Source organism: Phoenix dactylifera, chromosome 16 (assembly GCF_051530095.1).
Source record: "Phoenix dactylifera cultivar Ajwa chromosome 16, Ajwa_hap1_PhDact_Kaust_v1.1, whole genome shotgun sequence".
Lineage (NCBI taxonomy): Eukaryota > Viridiplantae > Streptophyta > Magnoliopsida > Arecales > Arecaceae > Phoenix > Phoenix dactylifera.
In genome coordinates, this window is record NC_143205.1 from 9,744,568 (window position 1) to 9,757,564 (window position 12,997).

The 12,997-nt window shown below is 36.6% G+C and overlaps 1 protein-coding gene across 7 annotated transcripts; it reads right to left on the bottom strand.

Annotated features, from left to right (window-relative positions):
* Positions 1 to 888: 888 nt before the first annotated feature.
* On the bottom strand, positions 889 to 12,311 carry SSE1 (shrunken seed protein (SSE1)). 7 transcript variants are annotated; one of them, XR_001878905.5, is made up of 11 exons: positions 12,063 to 12,311; positions 11,850 to 11,907; positions 11,414 to 11,627; positions 11,018 to 11,316; positions 10,633 to 10,901; positions 10,373 to 10,440; positions 10,231 to 10,292; positions 9,997 to 10,107; positions 6,314 to 6,350; positions 1,365 to 1,431; positions 889 to 1,223 (listed from the first exon to the last, which is right to left on the bottom strand). XR_001878905.5 is itself a non-coding variant. In XM_008778462.6 (9 exons), exons 1-8 carry the CDS (start codon positions 12,129 to 12,131, stop codon positions 10,046 to 10,048), a joined length of 1,101 nt encoding a protein of 366 aa, XP_008776684.2. In that variant the 5' UTR covers positions 12,132 to 12,311; the 3' UTR covers positions 949 to 1,431; positions 9,997 to 10,045. The 7 variants fall into 7 exon arrangements, 4 of the variants coding, with proteins under 4 accessions (XP_008776684.2, XP_026656820.2, XP_089783902.1 ...); XR_602453.6 differs by lacking the exon at positions 6,314 to 6,350; XR_016398683.1 differs by having other exon boundaries at positions 949 to 1,431.
* Positions 12,312 to 12,997: the final 686 nt, after the last annotated feature.

Sequence of the window (12,997 nt, forward strand, 5' to 3'; positions counted from 1 at the left end):
AATCAGCAAACTAATGGTTTGGTTTAATGGTTTATAGCTTTCTATTATAGATTTTGTGGAAGAAACAGACATTTTTATAGGCAAATGAAGGAGCCCGGTAGAGTTTTTATCCGAACCAAGCCTACGATTAAGGAGCCCAAATTCCCTTTAGCTGAGGTTGACATGGAGAAGTCCAGTCTCTTAGTTGCTGCTGCTGTCTGTGTATTGTGCAATGGCTATGATTGACAAGAACTCATACTCCCAATTATTGTTGGGCCATATCAATCATGGTACTCACAATACAAAGACGATAGTGATGGCAAGGCAAAATATCTCCAGCTCATCTGGAGAAGATCCAACCTCGCACTAGAGGTGCCAATCCTTAACCATTTGACATCTTTCAACTTATTTCAACCTATTGTAAATCGAATTATATTATCCATTTAATAAAATAATCAGATCCAGATCTGCTTTTTTTTTTACTCATTTAATAAATAAATTGAGTTTAGGTTGACAAATTTTTAATTTACTCTATATCCGATCCAACCTAATTGCCGCCTGAAAGCCTGGGATATCAGGACTTGATCATAGAAAGTGATTATCTAGACCCCCTCACGGTCATGAGAGGAAGCAATCCCCTGAGGACCTGATAGTCTTCAAAAATAGTCAAAGAAGAAAAAGCTAGACAAGAGAACAAATTGACGGTTCCAAAGCATTTAGATAGCTTTATTCCTGAAAAATAGAGATACTAGATTCCACAGTCCAAGGCTTCCTCAATCGATTGGGCACCGCTAGACTCTCATCAGCAACCAAAAACAGACTACTCCATGAACACTTCATCCTAGTTTCCAATAAGGCCCTGATTAATTCTTCTCATAGTGATATGATACTAAGTTACATCAGGACAAATTTTATGTCGAAGTTCTAGCTAAAATTGTTCATACCACTCTACGTAGGGGGAAATGGCACTGCAGAAATTGCTGGTGAAGCAATTGTATTCATCCATCAACCAAATGAAAACAGCAATGAATGAACAGTATACAACACTCACTTATCTTAGGCTATTGAACCATCACCAGTGTAGAAAAGAGGAGAAAGATGAAAAAAGAAGAACAAGAACTGGTATCTTGGTTTTCCCGGCGTTGGCCAAGTTGACCTTCCTTCTCTGGTGAGAAAATTTCATGTTGTACGGGATCACGAGATTTTGGAGGTTACAGTCCACAGCCAACTGGGGCTCCTTGAAGCTAATCGTTGTCATCCATTTAAAATGCAGAAATGTGACAGGTTTAGAGGACAGCAAGAGAATAACAAACTTTCATTTTTTTTTCCTTTTTCTTTTATTAAGCAAACATGAGAGCATTTCCTCCAACCAAGTTTTTTCTCACCTGATGATATGCTCATTTCTTCAAGCTGGACACCAACTTAATCCTTGTTGCCACCTCTATTCTCATTCTGGAAAGTAATGAACTAATACATGAATTACTTGTTCTGAGGAACTAGCAATTAGAAAGAAATCAGTCATCTTGTTATTCTGATACAAAACTTGTTATTTACTTAAAGTGGGTCACACTGCACAAAGATACAACCGAGGGTGAAAATGGAACAGCATTATCCATTCAAATCTGTTTCCCTCGCAGAATCCATTCAGATAAGAACACAAATTTTAGTATCCACATTCATATTTGTATCTGTCAAAGAAATGTGATTACAATTTTCAGAAAAATATAAATATGTGGTTTCTATCTGTATTCTTTTGCAATCACATTTAGTCTCATACAGCTTTCATAAATTTCAAAGGAGAAAAAACAATGATAATATTAATATATTTTTAAATTTCTTTCCATGTGGTGACATCTTTAATTTTGTAGATTGTATCCTCAACAATCAATATTTTAACCCAAATTAATTTAACAGAGTAACTAGAATCTGCTAAAAGAGCCATGTAAATGGATTCAGCTATTTTCTTCTTGTTTTCTGTACAATAATTTATTTGTTTTAGGAAATAAATTAAGAAAGGAGACATATACTTGAGTGAACAAAACATGAAGTGGACATCTATCCTGCCCATAACGTATATACTTTCTAGTTTATATCCATATTTATAATCCTATTGTTAATACCTGCTCCATATATGTATCCATACAAAATAAATATAGATACACATTTTAGCATCTAATTAGTAACCATATCCAAATTGGCATTCACCATAAATGGATATGATCTTAGAATATGAATATACACTTATATCTTATCTATTTTCATCTCTAGATATGACCTATATCTGCGAAACTTGGCTGTCATTACTTTATAAGGATAATGTGATCCCTCAATTAGTAGTCTCAATAATCATTTCAGCTCTCACTAGTCTCATGGCCATTTTATCAACTGCCGACTCATCCTTGCTTTTAAACCACTTCTTTAGTTTTTCTCCTCTTATCTTTCTCACTCTATAAATTTCTCTCACCACACAAGTTGAGCTATCATATAAGTCCTCACAACATACCAGCTTTCCTGAACCTTTTTCACAATCTCCAGCTTTTATATATCAAATCTTTTAAGGAAATGAGTTCACTCAAAAATAAATAAGTAAATAAATAAATAAATAAATGAAACATGAAATTGAAAATTAAAAAAAATCTTGTAATGCATATGTTCTTCATCTTTCCTAAAAAACTAGATCTCTTTTCACCACCAATATTTTCAATATGAGGCATTTTTACACTTGTTACAACTTATATGATCGACATTTCTAGATTTCAATTTTTTTAATGCTTTCTTGCCTGATCTGAACCTGACCAATCATATGAATCATCTAGAGTTGCGGACTGCTCTTAAATTTATCAAATCATGAAGACAGTTCTTCTAGACATGGCAAAAACAACTTTCATGAGGAAAACACCTACCAACTTAAAAGAAATTCACATATGAGGAGCATTTCTTATAACATAGATTTCTCTGAATTGACAATGCTGATAAACTATGTACAACAACCATACAGGAAAACTACACCCATATCTACAAAACTGAAGCTAGAACAACCAATGTGTAATATCAAGCCTTGTCAAAAGCTGTTCCTTTTTCCCCTTAATTTTTTGAGGAAACTTGGTCAGTTCCTGCTGGTGCAACATAGGTCAGGTTATTTGAGTTGAAGCCCAGTCTAACCCAGACAGTACATCAGGTCAGACTGGGGGAACATGCAAGTTTACTTAAGTTGCTTATGTTAGATCAAATCTCAAACTATGTCAGGTTAGGATCAAAGGTCTTGACACTTGCACAAACCAACTCAAACCAAATTCATATAAATCGACTTGTGCTTCACCCACTCAAATATAATTGATGTTGCTATGCTTAGCTTTCTACTCAAATCCTGACAAAGTTATAGCACAACATAATAATAAAATAATACTAAGATATAAAACAAACACAAACTAAACTATTACTCGGATTGAAAAGTCTTGTAGTTGGACTAGGTTTAGACTTAGGTTGTCTGATTCATTCCTGAGTCAGATTGGGTTAAAGCGCGATATTTTGTTGGTTCAATTGGGCCTAGCTTGGTGTTTATCCTAACTGAACCCAACAAGATTGCACCTCCACCCATTTTGTGAAACTATTTAACAAAAATAAGACTGTTTGTTTTACAAATGATAATCCTTAGATAAGGCACTAAGCTAATATTAACTATCATACTATAAGGATTTTCAGTGTCAGCCTGTATGTCTTTAAGATTTAATGGCTTTCTTTCTTAATGATGAAAACCAAACATTTGGCACCTGTGGCTTGTATTGGCATGTATTAGCTATTCAAATATACATGGCTGCAGCTTTTTGCTTATCAAAAACACTGAAAATAGGACCTGCTTTTTTGTTTCTTTCCTTCATATCCTGATAAATACGGGCAGGAACTCAATAAATTTTAAGAATATAATGATACCATAATTATGTCTAAGATAGACGCAAAATCGCCTTGTAAGGGAACAAGTCCAAATAATAAAACAACTCATTTTTTGGGAAATAATAGAAATAACTACACTACGACATATTTGCCTATTTTCAGCTGTTCAACTTCATTCTTCACCAGAAACAGAAGGAACGATAGAAGCACCACAAGACAGAAAGAAACAACAGCTTCCATCTCTGCCTCCCTTATGTCTTAAGGTTAGCCCACTTCTCCATTTCTATTGTATCCTATCTCCACATTTCTTCGCTTTTCCTTCGCATATCTTGTTTCTTTGCTTCTTCCCTTTTTCATCTTATTTGTTGTTTTGACTGAAATAATGGTGGAGATAATCTCACATAATACAAACAATCAAACAAAATCATTCGGTACTTCTTTCCTAATCATTAGACCCACCAAATAATCATTTGATTGTATCCAGTCAAATATCACATCCAACAATTTGCTAGTACAAATCTGCTTCTACAGCAGCTGTGCTCCAAATTTTGCAATGTAATTAGTTCATGTATTCTCCTCTCCATAGTTTGGCGGAACTTGATTAGAATAACTTGGTGGAGTAGATGGGTTACGCGACCCAACAACATTCATAAGGTCACCAGACAGGATGTCTTGTGATAAGGATTTGTACAGGTTCCCTTGGCTATGCACCCTCTCGGTATGGTAATCCTAAATCCACTGACAAGCCCTACAAGGGCTTACTACCAAATTAATTCAACCTATGCCATCATAAGCTGGCCATCTTGGTTTAAGAGAAAGGTTCCTCTGTTGATCTTGATAACAGGTACCCGGCTGCATTCAAAAATAGGGTACATAACTCATCTAGATCAGCTATATATAGGCTACCGAACTACTGATTCTGCATCCATTGCAAGCAAGTCCGTTGACCTAAGCCCATAGCATTCAACAAAGCAGATCTCTGTTTTGGATGACTTTAGGCAGCTATTGGCCATGAAGGACTTTGTAGCTTATTAATTTTTCGGCTTTAGTTGTTTCTTTGTCCTTTTCTCTTATTCCCTTCTAATTTTGCTGTCTTCCTGTTCTCTAATCTGAACATTCAAATTATGACTATTTATATATCTGCCCATATGAATTGCATTCTACCTTTGCAAGTTGAGTCCATTGATTGAAGATGCACCTATATTGTATGTATCTACTTTCAATCATTGCGGGTTGTCTGCATTGATATTAAACTTGATACAAACAGCTGATCTTTAATTACTATCACCCCCCTAGTTCCCAGATACCTTGTTTCAATCCTGAGTATCCGAAACTTGGTTCAAAAAATTACTGATTTAGTAATTGATTGGCATGATCTAAGATGTTAGCCAATAGATTCATTCAAGCCTTCCGTTCTAGTGTTTTTTTGAAAAAAAAAAAAAAAGAAAAAAAAACAACAGGTATCTTTTGGGTTGGGTAAGATTTAAATAGAGACAATACATAAACGAACATTAAAAAACAGTTGTTAAAAAAATCCTGGTGTCAGACTACAATCTCCCCATTGGACTCACACTTTCAACAGGCAATCATTCATCCAAACATGCAAATGATCATATAAAGCCGCTCTGAAACAATAAATGTCCTACTCATATCACGTTTCTTAAATATTAACAAACAAAACAAGTTTCAAGGGAGCAAGACATTCCTCGAAACATTAAAAGATGCAAAAGATGCACATAACAAAATCACATTTATAGCATAAGAGACAAAGAAACATGGAAAAAGCATCTCTTAAGAAGATCAAGGATGTAAACATGGGACAGCAAAATCACCCCATTAAACTTTTGCTCATTTAACTGGGATCAGCTATCAAGCAGAACCATAAATGTTGGAATATATTCTAAAAAAGAGATCAAAGAAGAGGGACATCCCTCAGCTCATAACATTGACTGTTCTATGCTGTTCTAGATGGAGTCAATTAATGCATTTTTCCAAAATCAAGCATAGTTTTGGGAGAGATGATGGACCATTTCTTTATGGAAATCACCATCCCACAACTCTAAACTTGTATTTTCCCATAATCCAAAACCAAAGGAAAAGATTAGGTGCAATATGCACAAGAGGGTTTAATTTAAAGATCATGCCTTCTTGGGACCCAAGCAAACTTATATTGCTCGTTTGAATTTTTTTGAAAGAAAACACTATCGTCAACCCAGGTTATACTTAAGGGCCAACTATGGTTGACCAAATGGGCAAAAAAATAGATGTAGATTCTCTCAAATATTGCTGCACCGATTTAATGGATAATGGCACATGTTTTTGTTTATTTTGCTCGATTACTTTAAACAAAACAAAGTAAAAGATTTCCTCAAAAACCAAGGAAAAAAAAGCATAGCAAGAAAGAAAATGAATAAATAATTATTGATAGGTTTAATAATCTTACAACAGGAATTTGTTTTTGTTGACATATCCGATATTCACTGCAATGAAACATAAAGAAATAAGTCTAAATTAGAAATTTTCTTGAATCATCAAAAATAAATATAGAAGAGGCAACAAAAATCCCAACTCGAAACTTGGAAAACAAAGCTCCCTATGAAACATGTAGTCAGAGGTAGTGTTTGGGCTAACCTAGGCCAAAAAATGACCTAACCAAACTTATAGTTTGCATCAGGTTAGGTCTATACATTCATCTGATGGGTGCATTTAGATAGTTAACAACAAATTATGTTACAATTGGCCACTATTCCCTTTTCTTCTATTTATCCGAGCACTTTTGACATCCAATTCCTACATATGTAAATATACATATACTGATATACATATACATACACACACACACACATATATGTATATATAATACAATATACCTATATATATATATATATATATATATATATATATATATATATATATATATATACCTATGTATATATAAATACATATATATATGTACATATGCATATATATGTACATGTACATATGTATATATATGTGTATATACATATGCATATCTATATGTGTATGTACATATATATGTGTATATACATATGTGTATGTACATATATATGTGTACATACATATACATATAAATACATACATATACAGATATATATATATATATATACATGTATATATATATATATATGCATATATATGAATTGACAAACCATAAAGTAATTGATATATGGACAAGTCCAAGAGTGGCAGACTTCTCTTTTTCTTCATTGTTGGATTGTCCTAATCAAGATACGTCTTTTCGGTCCAGCCCCGTACTGGTGTCACCCTATTACTATGTTGGCACGCCCGATACGAAGGCTGGTTTGGCATACCGAATGTCGATACACCTCCCATACTGCATACTAGTACCAAACCCGTACAATACGGTATGCCTCATAGCACCCGTTTCGGTACGATATGGCCCTTGGTCCTAATAGCAATTAATAGGAAAGTATCATATCTCAATGGACAAAGCACAATCGAGCCAAACTATAGTAAAACTGAGATATTAAACTGTAGGCTAATATAACAAACTTGATATTAACTACTATTTTAAACATCGATTTGGATATTAGTAAGTAACGATAGTTTAAGACTTTTAAAGACCGATTAGCACATATAGGCCTTGATTTCATACCAACCTACATATCAAGATACAGTGCCTTATATTCGTTGAGACAATAAGTGCCCAAATATTGATTATATGATCTAAGTGAATGCCCAATATCAATACAGACAGATGTGTTGGCTAGGATGAAAATCTTTGCTGCAAAACCTAGATGTACAACCAGCCACAGACAGTGGGATCCAGTGCAAGTCAGCATTATCAGCATTCTGCACTCAAATTCTTGCCATTAACAATGCTATTATTTAGCCATAATTTACTAAGAAAATTCTTAGTTATGGAGCAAAGAAACTGAATCAAAGATAGCTTCAAGTGCAACCAAATCCAAAGAAAAGGTTCATAATAAATCTCAATCTAAAGTTTCTTCATTACTATATTATATCTCATCATCACCAGCATAAAATTTTATTTTTCCTTCTAAATCATCATAATTTTTTCCTTGAAATCATCATTAAAATTTTTTGGTTATTCAACTTAATATAAATCACCTAATTGAATCAAAACAAGATCAAAATGAAAGCAGGCATCAAAGGAACCTCATGGCATCCTCACTTTGACTGCCTTGTTTTTAGTATTTCCTAATAACAAGAAATGAAAGGGGAGCAACGTTTCAGTAATGGCATTATTCTGTTACAACAGACCCCTATCAGAAGATTATTGATCATTAAAGCAGTTAAAAAGGTCATTATTTGCATCACTATATGTGCTTTGAAATTAACTAGTATTAAAACATTTATTAAAACAATAAATGTTATAATGGTGGTTATGGCATGATGAAAAAAAAACAATGGATAATAATAGAAATAACAATGTTACTGTCGACTGTTTATTTAATAAAAAATAATTTTACAGGTGGTACAAATTTTTTGGAAGGAAAAATGGTAAAAAGACAACTTGAATCTTGACAATAAATGTTATTTTATCATGAAATAATCTATCACAACAGCTATTACTTTTTCCTTATTATTATATTTATAATGCAATGGAGGGTTGAAAGCTCCAGGATGGAGGACCAAAATGTGGAACCAACCTGCACTAACCTCAAGATTGATACTAGCTGATTTTTTTGTGGGCAAAGACCAAAAACAAAGTTGGTGATGAATAAAACAGTGTGCATGGCATTTTCTTCAATATATCAGACAATCAGTGGGGAAAAGGCTCAAACCATGGTAGTGAAAGAGCTCACACATGGAGAAGTCAAAGAAGGTGAGCTGCACCCATCTAAAGTCACAAAAAATATAAAAGGAACAGCTCACACACGAAGGCAAGTTGAGAGGGTTGGTCGTGGATTGAGAGAAAAGGGGGGGGGGGGGGGGGGGGGCTGCTTTTGCCTCTATATAGTAGTATAGATTTTTCTCTTTATTTCTATACCTTTCTGGCATCCACTTGATCCATACTCCATCCAAAAACACATGATTTTTGGTTTCCAGGCAATTTAGACATTTTAAATCAAATCAATAGGTCTTCATTTTGGAAGGCCTGCCACTGATTTTGCATTAATAGTATCCTAAACTTTTCTGTCTGGTGCCAAAAACACAAGTAACACTGAAGAAGGCAGCTAATTTAGGACATTGCAGTATTTTGGCGCGCTGCATACTAAACTTACTTAACGAGGCTATATATGCAACTAAACATATTGGTGTAACTTGGATACAAGCACAAACACTCGTCCGCACAACTTAGTCACAGAAGCATGACTATAAATGAATAAAGCATAACTTCATGTTGAACATTGTGACAATATACCACACCAAAAGGAATTTTCACTATTGCAAGAACAGAAATGTGCAAAATCTCACATTATGTCGGGGCTTTAGTAAATTATTAATCTTATGATATTCAAATTAGCAGCTAGCGCATTGTTAATGTGTCAGATGGTTCTTCCATCTATCATATAACCTCGAGAAATAATTTACTTTTAGCAAACAAAGAAAATGAAATAACATAAATTTTCCACCATGGGGGGCAAAGATTTAAAAGCCAGCATACGTAAACAAAGCAAGCTGACTCATAAATTATGATTCTATGGATACCTGACAAACAGAAGTTCTTTGCTGTGAAGACATTATATAAGATATTCTTGAATAAAATCTCAAAAAAAGAAAAAAAACTGCTTAAAATTCACAACACAAATTTGGCTTCCTATTATAAGTGCAGAATCAGTTCAAATTGTTCAAGCCAAGCAATATAGTGGTTAAAATGTGAGTCCATCATTATTTTTCTCTGTACAAATCTGGAATGCTGAATAAGGATCTTTTATTCATGGATTTTTTATTTCATATGCTGTGTGTGTACCTTTTGATTGCATCAATGAAATGTCTAGTTCAAATGCAGATGTTCATCTAAAAACATGTTGAAGACGGCTCGAGCAAGCAGCTCATATACAATAATTTGCCTTATAAATTGCAGAAGGCACATGAACAGATGAATATGTTGATCTGCATGGATAATAAAACTTTAATTCATCAAACTGCATATGCCAGGATATCAAGAGAACCGACCACTCATGACTGTCTCAGCAGGAAAGCCCCTGGGTTTGGGTAATTCTCCTCATGAACCTGATGTGTATGTGTATCGTGTTTGAGCACCCTCTATAAGCTCTATAAGTTTAGCTGCACCCAGAAATGAGGAAAGGCTCACCCATTAAGCACTCCATTTAGCCATGGAAAAAACAACAGTAAGTGTAAACACAGAAAGGATTGGTAGCTTAAGCAGGGAGCAACAGCAAGATTTACCTGTAAGGAACCCAATAAATGGAACTTGGCTCAAGTACTTATCAGTCTTCTCAAGCCGGTTCCTGTGGATACAAGATGTATGACATAGGTCCAGCAATAGTCAAATAAATTAGCAATAAGCATAAGGGAATCATATCATTACTTGGTATGCTTGGTAAAGAATGGATCTCTCATGATGTAAAGTGCCCATATCAGCTTTCTTCTTTTCAACTGAATCAAGCCATATAATGTAAAGCAGTTAGCAACAAACAGAAATCTAGGGAAATGTTACTCACAGTATCTCGAAATGAAGGAATAATTATTTTTTTTGGCCAAAATAAACAATCATAATACGTCAAGAATATATGCTCATAAAAATGGATTTGGTATAAATTTCTAATGGGAAGCATAAGCTATACTCACCTCATCCTTTTCAGAGGACGAAAGCTGATAAAATTTATCTCCACTTCTACTACCTTGACTTGTAGCATAAGAAAAAACACCCATTCCAGTGAGGTCCACAGCCAGTGAAATTAACCAAGGTGTCCAGGATCTAATCCCATATTTTCTAATAAACAGAACATATATAAGCGGTCTCAAGATAAAAAGCGCCTCCCCTGTCACAAATAGTCCACCGGAAAGCCCCTTCTCGGACCAAATGTTTGACAGTGTCAATTTTTTAACTGGCAATTCTGCAAAAACAACAGCAGAATGAAAAATAATCTTCCAGCTTGCAGATGGAAAATGTTCCAAAAGATCTGAAATGCATACATAGTATGACCATCATTAGAAACAGTTAGCATAATACCAGGAGACTCCGAAGTCCTACGAAGCCTGTTCAGCCATTCTGGATCCAAGGCCATTTTTGCATTCTCTCCGAACCGGTTCAATGCATTAATAGCTCTTCCTTCGAGATTCCTGGGTATATAGCCATGATATTCTGGGATATAACCAGGCCCATGATATCCAACTGGGCTTCCAAGATTTCCAACCCCACCATGAGGGACTCCCGCAACATCAGGCCCCTTATCGACGTTCACTGACTCCCCTCCTTGCAAGAGCATCCTGTATCCGCCATCACGGAAAACCGCTAACCTAAATAATGCCCTGAATTGTACCAATTCCACAACACCCCTAATAAGGAAAAACGATCACAATAACAGATTGCAAGAAGGCAAGCTGTTCAATAGTGCATCAATCTTACTTCACCGCCTCAGTGGCAGCAATGAAATTCCACTTGCCCTCCTCACCAGCAAACTGTTGGGCAGCAACCTCGACCACCGCCTCAACATCTTTGAGCATGGAGATGCATAAAGACCATGGAAATGAATCCCCAGAACCCCGAGGGTGGATTCGGCTCGGCGTCGTCTCAATTATATGCTGGTTCACAGCACTGACTACGCCCAAAAACGCATATACTGTAACAGGAACTCAGAATTCTCAATTCCCAGCCCCCAAAATCCATTTTTTTCCCGAAGTTCTGCATCTTTAACATGTAAGCTCTTCCCCAAAACAAATAAAAACCCAGAAAGAGAGATTCCAAAGCAATAGATAAATCCTAGAGATGACAAACAGAACGCTTCCTGATAGATAGTATAAAATTACGAAAAGAAACATGTGTTACCGAAATTTCACAGAACCTGCTTCGGGACCGATCTCGGAATCCGAGAAGCGCTCCGGGAGAAGCCATGTGATGCCCTGGGCATTGATTTTTCCACATCCAAGTGAGAAAAAGAGAGGAGAAAAGATCAAAAGATGCGAATTTTTTACCCCAAATAACGAATCGTTAGGAGGGTGGGTGGGGAAAGAGGAGACAACGGAAAGGAAAAAGAGGAGCAGAGATTGGAGCGTACGTTGGCCAACGATTCCAAAGAGTGGACGAACTCTCTATTCTTCCGGACCCAAAGCTTGTAGGCCTCCATGGCGGCTTTCCCCTTTCCTAATTCCTCCTCTCCAGTCTTCGTCTGTGCTCTATTTGTCTATGGAACCCGGGACTCGAGATCCACCCGGACAGGAGACCGGCTCACGGACACGACCGGACCCGGAACCTAATCTGTGGCAGCTTAATATAAACTGACGAGCATTGTTCAAGGTCTGAAATCAGACTCTCCTCCATTAAGATCTCTTTCCTTTTAAAACACATGCCAGAAAAAAAGCCGCCCACAGATGTAAATGCTCGTGACTTAGCTCAGCTCCCAGATGAATTGTTTGTACTTATTGTTGGGGGAATACAGTTTTCCCCCAGTAATATAGTAACCCCGCCACTGGAAGGCCGTGTGGCCGCCGATCTCGGACGACTGAGGTCGGCGTCCAACCTCGGAACCTCCGACCTGGAGAATTCCCGACCTCAAAGGTTTGTCCTTGTCGACCACCTACTATGGCCGTACCCCTCGAGGTCCGGCCAAGGGCCATACCCTGCCACTGCCCCAGCATTTATTACGCTTGATCTTTGCAAACCCCCAGTTCACTCAACAATTAATGCGCACCTCCGGCTTACTCAACAATTAATTCGCACCTCCGGCTTACTCAACAATTAATGCGCACCTCCGGCTTACTAACAATTAATGCCCATGGCTCCTATTATCTACGGATCCTCAGCTCTTCATGGCAAGTCGGCTCGACAGAGTCCTGTCAGCCACGACAAGTCTCTGACCTCGGCCTCACCTCCGACATCAATGCAATTATTCGCCCGTTTGTGTGCCAGTCCAAGCTATATGCCGAGCCGTACGACGGCCTTGCCCCATCACATCACAGGTACACCGACCCCCCTATAAAAGGGAACCCTCGC

Excerpts from the sequence above, each read along its gene's own strand:
- SSE1 (XM_008778462.6), bottom strand. The coding sequence starts at position 12,131 with ATGGAGGCCTACAAGCTTTGGGTCCGGAAGAATAGAGAGTTCGTCCAC. Across the intron at positions 11,908-12,062 it reads CTTTGGAATCGTTGGCCAAC|GGCATCACATGGCTTCTCCC; the intron begins GTACGCTCCAAT and ends ATCAATGCCCAG. Across the intron at positions 10,293-10,372 it reads TTCTTTACCAAGCATACCAA|GAACCGGCTTGAGAAGACTG; the intron begins GTAATGATATGA and ends TTGTATCCACAG.